At 33.2% G+C, this 8,644-nt stretch overlaps 1 protein-coding gene and 2 long non-coding RNA genes across 3 annotated transcripts in view; all 3 read right to left on the reverse strand.

Annotated features, from left to right (window-relative positions):
- Positions 1 to 62: 62 nt before the first annotated feature.
- On the reverse strand, positions 63 to 3,421 carry LOC132154869 (BAG family molecular chaperone regulator 1-like). The gene is made up of 7 exons (XM_059563586.1): positions 3,314 to 3,421; positions 2,869 to 2,994; positions 2,533 to 2,615; positions 2,340 to 2,453; positions 2,128 to 2,235; positions 1,527 to 1,589; positions 63 to 835 (listed from the first exon to the last, which is right to left on the reverse strand). The coding sequence occupies exons 1-7, from the start codon at positions 3,348 to 3,350 to the stop codon at positions 746 to 748; spliced, it is 621 nt and encodes a 206-aa protein (XP_059419569.1). The 5' UTR covers positions 3,351 to 3,421; the 3' UTR covers positions 63 to 745.
- Positions 3,422 to 3,911: 490 nt separating this feature from the next.
- Positions 3,912 to 8,644, reverse strand: part of LOC132154200 (uncharacterized) — an 89,977-nt gene continuing 85,244 nt past the window's right edge. The window contains exons 2-4 of the long non-coding RNA XR_009437108.1: positions 5,034 to 5,068; positions 4,855 to 4,970; positions 3,912 to 4,742 (exon numbers count right to left, since the gene is read on the reverse strand). This is a non-coding gene — a long non-coding RNA (uncharacterized LOC132154200). The remainder of the gene's footprint in view (positions 4,743 to 4,854; positions 4,971 to 5,033; positions 5,069 to 8,644) is intronic.
- Positions 5,637 to 6,011, reverse strand: LOC132154199 (uncharacterized). The gene is made up of 2 exons (XR_009437107.1): positions 5,852 to 6,011; positions 5,637 to 5,738 (listed from the first exon to the last, which is right to left on the reverse strand). It is a non-coding gene; the product is annotated as an uncharacterized LOC132154199 (long non-coding RNA).

Raw genomic sequence — 8,644 nt, forward strand, 5'->3', positions numbered from 1 at the left:
TCATTAAAGAATGTGGGACATTTTATGAAAAAGTCTGTTTAGAAAAACACTTTAAAAACAAGATTTTAGTATTTTAATACATAATATAATTGAAACCTAGTAGATTTAGAATTGTACCGAACAAGACATTGGCAAAGGGTTACTGAGATGACACAAAAGTTGTCTTCAAATGTTTAATTTCTCTCAATAACTTGACAACAACATTTGACACCGAAATTGATAAGGAAAACCACCAGTGGTTTGAAGCACCCTGAGATTTAATCATAATAAAATCAAAACAAGGACTATCAATTCTACAATCTTTTCATAAATAGAAAAAAAAATATCCAAAAGTTTTACTACAAAAAAAAAACACGATTTACTGAATTTGATCATTTACATTAGATCCTTAAAGGGTATTCTTCCAACATCGTTATTTTTTCCCCCCTTCTTTGATTAAAATAAGACTGAATCCAACATCTGTCAGGCTGCATAAAGTTTAAATAGTGAACAGTGTGTTCCAGATGGTCAAAACTCCCTACACCTAGCCATAAGTATTTCCAATAATTAGCATGAAAAATCTAAACTCATAAGAAAACGATTTCAAAATGTTTGGAGTGCTGCCGGTTCTTCTCTGTAGAACAGGTGCATGTGTAGGTTGTGGAGTGTAGTTGAACTGCAGGACCGCCTCCAGTGCCAAAGCTCTCAGTGAGGTTTCTCATTTGCAGCACCAGTAACTACTGAGATCAGGAGTCTTAATTCATGATCATTCTGCTAAGGCTAAATTTTTTGTCTGAATCTTAGCCAAGTGGTCTGATATTCCAGCTTCAATTTTGTTACACTGTGCTATGAAACCCTGAGTATGAGGAAAATAAAGAGAACAATATTTAAGAAATCAAATAATGGTCATAGGTATAGTGTTTACCCAATAATTTACATTTACTCACCCTCAGGCCATCAAAGACGTAATTTTATTTCTTCATCGGAACTGATTTGGAGAAATTTTGCATTACATCACTTGCTCACCAATGGTCTTCTGCAGTGAATGGGTGCCATCAGAATGAAAGTCCAAACAGCTGATAAAAACATCACAATGATCCACAAGGTAATCCACATAAAAAAACCCTCCATTATAGAAAGTTTGCAACTTGAAACCATTGCTTCCTGCTAAAATACAAATAATCTTGCATTCGCCAGTGAAAAATTAATCTAGTCTAAATCAGAAGAGAAATATACACACATATCAATAACTGCATTACAAGTGAAAACTGGGATTGATTATAGGCTAGAATTTTGGCTAGAAGTGACGGTTCAAAATGAAAATGCCTTGAAGGATTTGTTTCTTACAAACACGCAGCTTTTCACTTCACAGCATGTAAACTGATGGACAGGAGTTTGGACTCTCGTTCTGATGGCACCGATTCAATGGAGAGGATCCAATGCAAGTGAACAAACTCATATTCATCTTGGATGGCCTGAGGGTGTGTACATTTTCAGCACATTTTAATTTTTGGGTGAACTACTTCTTTAATAAGTCATAATCGTACCTGAACAGTTTTCACAAGTCCTTTTTTCTTCATCCTGGAATCACTAAAAGTCTCAGGCAAGTTCTGTAAATAATCAATATAAAAAGGCACGAATAAGCTTTACTGTAAAAATGGTACTTAACTATATCCAATATACTTTAAGGAACAAAAATACCTAAATACTAATGATAAAAAAATAATCAGTTCACAATGAAACAAAAGATCTTATCATCCTTACTGTGTCGTACATCTGAGTGTAACAGATTATCAAAAAAAGACATAAAGTCGACCGGAACTTGATTTTATCCATCAATTGTTGATTGGATTTTGAGATGTGGCTGTTGCACTCAAAAATGAATGTGCGCTTGGAGTCGATTGTGAAGGGGCAGGGTTTAATCTACTAAATGATTGGAGAAGTACAACTTACAGTATGTAACAAGAGATAAGACTGTCATTTCACCAAAAGGCTGTTTTAATATTTTGATTAAAATTACACAATGAAAATTGAAAATGAAACATGCATGAACAAATCTTTAATAGTAAGTTCACATGCATTTATAAAATAGATTTTAATTTCATGATAACTTTAAGAGACAATATAACAACAATAAAAAACAATTACCATTCCATCTATTTCCTCTAGGATTTTCATGAACTGCTCAGCGGCAACTTTCACCCTGTGGTCCAGTTTGTTAAGAGCCTCAGCTTGCAACTCTTTTGCAAGAAAACCCTGAAAATAGTTATGAAATGACCATATTGCCAAGCCTCTTATAGCAAGTACAGTGTTCAAGAAGAAAAATAAAGAGATTTTTTTTTTATCTATGTCACACATACATTCTTCAGTCCTGTTAGTTCACCATCCACCTTCTCTAGCTTCTTGGCAGTTTGCTCCACTGACTTTTCAATGTCTTTGAGCTTTTTAAGCTCACCTTCCTCCTCAGGGCTGTTCTGTAAAAATAAAGCAGCTTGTCAGACTCAGAAATAATTACAGTTCTACCTGTACAAATGAATGAATGACATATCTTACCCTCTTTCCAATCATCATCAGTTTACAACCCTGCTTTATTCCAAAGCTGGACAGCGGCTCCTCCATCTCCTTCAGTGATTTCCCTACAGCCAGAACAACATAACAACGTTACAATACTAGTGATCCAGATATTCTTGTATTCAACAATGTTACTGTTGCACTGGCACAGATTAATGAAGTTTTATTTCAAACACTGCATTGCTCTGTTGAGTTCAACTAGTGATAATTACTGTTTTTTATGCCCTAAACACAGGTGCCCATTTACAGTTGAGTAATAATAATAACACAGGAAGCTGAAAAGCAGTTGTACCTGAATCAGAGTATATACTGTATTACCTTTAAATATGACTTTCTGGGATGGTATTGGTACTCCTGTGGCTTCTGTAAGCGCCTCACACAAATCCTTTAACAGTGCTTCATGTCCATCCTGTGCTGTTAGAGTGATGTTGTGTTTGGTTGTGCCTTAGACAAGAACACTCATTATCACAGACAGAACAACAAGACAGGTTTAATACTCAAAATTATTCAGAGCTAACCGGCACTGTATCCGCAAGTCCAGCACTGATATTTCCCACTTAACTAACCGTAATCAACGTTAGATGTAACGAATATTAAAATAAACGTCTGGGGATTTAGAGGGATGTTCAGATCATTAACAGGTAGCTAGCTTCAAAACTGTCGAACCGTATAAAGCCTCAATAAAAAAATACCGACTAACGTGCAATTATTTTCGATATATCTTAATGTTTTAAAATGTAAAATGGTGGTCAGTTTTCTTTACCATAAGCAACTGTCACTGTTATAGAGTTCTCCGCCATATCGGCACGGTACTAGCTAACGCTTCACAACTTTACAGTGTGTGTACAGTACACATGCAACCGGAAACGACGCGAGTGTTTACGTCACGCCCCTTTTCTGCGCCTCATCTCATCTGTCCTTCTGTACCATTGTATTTTGTCCTTGCATTTGCTCAGAAATCATTCGGAAGGATTTAGAAGCGCTGTGTGTGTGTCAAATTATTTCATTTTATTTATTTATTTGGAAGAATGTCATTTTGGAATGTAAAAAAAAAAATCTACATTATGCAATTATTATTCATTTTATTAGGAAAATACCATATACACAGGAAAAAGTTGGCTATACATAAACCTTTTGAAATAAACTAAATTTTAAAAAAGCACTGAAAAGTGTTGTTTTCAAGGCACTCAATTGTTTTTTTTCAAACACTAAATTGTTTTTTTTTTTGTTTTATTTTTTATAAAAAAATAGTAGCTAATCTTGTAAATAATGTGACTTTTTAATACCTCTTGTTCAATCTGTCTTATTATAAGTCTTATAAATGTTATTGCTGCATGAATAGTCCAGTGCTTCCACAAACATTTTTCAAATATCACCATTTATTGCATCTCTTACAGACACCAGTGATGCATTTCAAAATTGTGATATATATCCATTAATAATGTTTGTTATCAAGAAAACCATTTTTCAGACTAGTTCATGGCTGCTCCACGCAAGTTCTTCATTCATGCTAATGCTACCCAGAACGATAGACTTGAAATACTTGATTAGTGTCAACAACAATTCTGTCAGCATTTCAACCAGCAGTTTGGAGTGAAGCAATACACACTTCGTCTTCACAAGAGCATAGACATAAATATTAACTGGCAAATATAAAATATTAATAATAATAATATGAGTTTATATGCAATATGTAACAACACTCAAGAGTGAGATTTTTTAATTTTTGTAATTTTTTGTTAAAATAAATAAATAAATAAATTTCAATAAGTTCAATAACTCGACTTTCCCAAACTGTTTATATCTCCAAGATCATCATTCAAAATTGTTTTTGTTTGGACGTGCATTGATAAAAAAGGTATGTTCAGATAAAAGGGAAAGTACAGTAGGTGATCCAAAATTCTGATTACTAACAGATATGCCAGGAGTTTTAATTGGATATCTAAAAATTGTAATCTCAGCAGAATCTAGTGGATTATGGAAATCAGGCGAACATGTTTACATTACCAAATCACGCCTCATGTACAATACCACGTGCTAGACTGGGCAATGAATACAACACAACATGTTAAATACCATCAGCACAAGAAAAACGTCCTCCACCATTGAACAAAACACTGATCAAAGAACAGATTCTTATGTGGCAGGGATCTGTGGTACTGTAGGCCAAACTCATCAACCAGAACGCCATCCTGAAAGATACAAATTCAAATATGCACTGAATAAATCACAAAGACAAATAATAACAAATGATAATGAATTTGAATATTTTGTCAGTGAAAATTGTATCTATGCAATCTGCACCTTGTTGGTTTTAGTGTCACTGGGCATTCCTTCAGGAATGGAGGGTGCAGACGAGGCTTCATCTAAGTAAGAGCTGTCATCATCCAGCAGTAACTCATCTCCCAGAGCATCCAGCTCTGCAACAGAGAAAAAAAGTGAAGCTCTCAGCTCCACACACACACACACACACACACACACACCTGCTTCTAACTCATCCTCATCCTCATATAGTTGGCTTGTTCCATATTAAATGACTGCTGGAAAAAGCTGATCTCTTTGACCTGCATAATACAGTGAAAAGAAAAGCAAAAACAGAATATACCTTTATATTATAAAATATTTGCATCACTTCTATCCTTTTTCAATGTAAAATGGAAACATAATCTTAGATATTAAACTAAACATTTCATACATTACAAATTTCAGTACAGGAAAAAAAACTCACATTCTCTTTTGTTTCAGTACTCTCATCGCCTTCTGTTTCACTGCATTCTGTAAACAGATTGTTCATCTCACACTTACAGAACTGTGTATGATCCAAACATTTTAAACCACACTGAAAATCTGGGATTCGAAATTAAAATATTAAATTATTCAAAAATAATTTGTGAAATTCTAAAGGTCAGATGATACACAAGTTGCTCTTTGGATCATCAGGTTATACATATACTTGTGGAGTTCATTAAGCTGAAATATTATATATATAATGAGAAATTGTAGCTGATATATATATATATATATATATATATATAGATATATATATATATATATATATATATATATAGATATATATATATAAAAGATGAGGGTCCATCCCTCATCTTTTTCATCTGGTCCTTATACTTCATTAGCTCTGCGTCGATTCTCGTTATTTTCTTATCGATTGACTCGATCCTCGTATCCACCTATAACGGGAACAGCACACAGCATCCACAGTACATTCATGTCTGACATGCAAACACCAGTTAGGATGCTGCACTCATGTTCCCTGAGACAGTCACAACATTACACTACTTACATTGCCTACGCAGTCAGAAAGGTAAGGAGTAGGCGTTTGTTTGCTCCGACCGAAAATTCGGTTCATTTTTAAACGGGACTGATACTTATTTGTTTTGTTAAGGTTGGCTACTTAAAGTCTGATCACAGTAAGCTTGTTCCGGTTGTCGTAGAATACACACCATAATAAAAGTCACTACTGAGCAGTATGCTATTTTTCTATTGGTTCCCACTGGTAAAGCTTTAGAAATTCCCTAAATTCAGTTGTTCTTGTGTAGGCAATTGCTGTATGTTTCTCTTTCTCATTTCTGTCTCATTTACCCCCTTTGAAATTGTCTCGTCCCATATTAAAAAAAAAAACAGCCAATACAGGGCGACCAACGAATAAATATGGATCACCTACATTATTTTTGTTCATATGTATCTAAACATATATTAATTATTGCTACAATTGGCGTGCTATTATCAGGTTGATATATGTCATGACTGATATTTATTTTTATTTATTTTTTTTTTTATTTTCAAGCATACAGTGAAAAAGTGTACAGTATGTACAACATAAAACAATAATTGAAAAAACACTGATGATCCAACAAATAAAATTCACCGCTGCTTGAAAAAGGAGTGGGCTGAAGTTTAACACTTGTTAATTCCCACCCCTCTTTCAAACTCTTAATACATTAGTTTTTTTTTTTTTTTTTTTTTTACAAAACACAAACACATAAATCTTCATACATTTATACAAAATGTTAGCAACAGACATTCTGGCTTAACCAACTCAATTTCCTTCATTTTTATAACGTTCAAAAATCATTTCTTTAAATCTTTTCCTGAATTGTTTTATATTTGGACATTTCTTAAGCTTCTCATTTAGGTTATTCCACAGTTTCACCCCTTGTATGGAAACACAAAAACTTTTCTTCCTACTGTGTACCATTGGTAATATGAAATTTAGTTTTCCTCTCAACACATACCCTCCTTCTCTCCAAGTAAATAACTTTTGTACATTTTGAGGTAAATCATTACACTTTGCCCTATATAGAATTTGCACAGTCTGTAAATCCACCAAATCTTTAAATTTTAGTAATTTGGACTCCATAAAAAATATATTAGTATGTTCCCTATAACCCGCCCCGTGAATGATCCTTAAAGCTCTCTTCTGTAAAATGACAAGTGGCTGAACTGTTGTTGTATAATTATTTCCCCACATTTCTACACAATAAGTAAAGTATGGCAAAACTAATGAACAATAAAGCATACGTAAAGACTTCTGATTTAAAACTGGTCTTGCTCTGCCAATTATTGCTATACTCCTTGAAACCTTACTCCTAACATAACTAATGTGTGGTTTCCAGTTCGCTTTATTGTCAATGATAACTCCTAAAAATTTTATTTCATTAACCTTTTCAATGACCACTCCATCCATCTTAATTTCAATTTGCAAATTATTTCGACCATTACCAAACATCATTAATTTTGTTTTCTTTAAATTTAGTGATAATTTGTTTGTATCAAACCATAATTTAATCTTCTCTAATTCCTTATTTGTCTCCTGCACTAGCAACTGTAGATCACTGCCTGAACAAAAAATATTAGTGTCATCAGCAAACAACACTAATTTCAATACATCTGACACTTGGCATAAATCATTGATGTAAATAAGAAACAATATCGGGCCTAACACTGCCCCCTGTGGGACTCCACAAGAAATTTCCAAGCATTCAGAAAAATAATCTCCCAGCTTCACAAACTGCTTTCGCTGAGTCAAATAACTTCTTATCCAGTTTAATACCTTTCCTCGGATCCCATATCGCTCTAATTTTCCTAACAAAATTTCATGATTGATGGTATCAAACGCCTTCTGTAAATCAACAAATATTCCAATAGTATGCATTTTGTTATCTACTGAACTTGATATTTCTTCTATAAAATCTAACAATGCAAGTGATGTTGCCCTTTTTGCTCTAAATCCATACTGACATTCATTAAATATATTATTTTTTTCCAAAAAGTTGTCTAGACGAGTGATAAAAAGTTTTTCCAGAATTTTTGAAAATTGTATGATATGATATGGTTATTTCTTTCTTTTTTATTTCTTTCTCTTTTTAAATAAAATACTTTGATCAATGAGTTTTTCATTTCAGTTATCTGTGTATTAATTAATTTATTTATTATATTTATTTACTGTTGATAATCTGAGAAATCTGACTGCTGCATTCCAAAAAAATTTTTTTTTTAATATTATTACTATTATTTTATTTTTAGCAACATTCAGGTACATTTAAACCTTAATGTTGATATAACCAAAATGATCTGATGATGCAAATACCCCATTTCAGTCAGAAAAGATGGTAGACTAGGCATGGTTTTCCATGAAAGAAGGAAAGTCACTGAAATCAGAAGGGAAATACTAGATCTTTTGACAAATTAAACATTTATATAATCTTCAAAGGAAGTTTTATATTAATTCAATGACATTTAATTAAACATATTACCAGTTTACAGAAAGAAAATCTATTTTTTCTAAATTAAAGCTAGATGCAGTGTCCATTGACTTCAAGCCCTCATCATCATGTCATCCTCTATGACTGATCTGAGATGTTCTCATTTTTCTGACAAGCATCAAAGGTGTGGGAAAAAAGAATGTTTCTCTTGCCATTTAATTTAGGCTATAAGATGCACAATAGGTTTCCATGGTGATACTGCCGTTGTTACGTGGTTACGTTTCTTTCATCTGGCTTTGTTGTTTTGTATGATTTTTTTCGGACAAATCGCAGTCATGGATGAAAACCCCATAACTGACATCTCTGAACAG

The sequence above is a fragment of the Carassius carassius genome, chromosome 12, assembly GCF_963082965.1.
Source record: "Carassius carassius chromosome 12, fCarCar2.1, whole genome shotgun sequence".
In the NCBI taxonomy this organism is placed as follows: domain Eukaryota; kingdom Metazoa; phylum Chordata; class Actinopteri; order Cypriniformes; family Cyprinidae; genus Carassius; species Carassius carassius.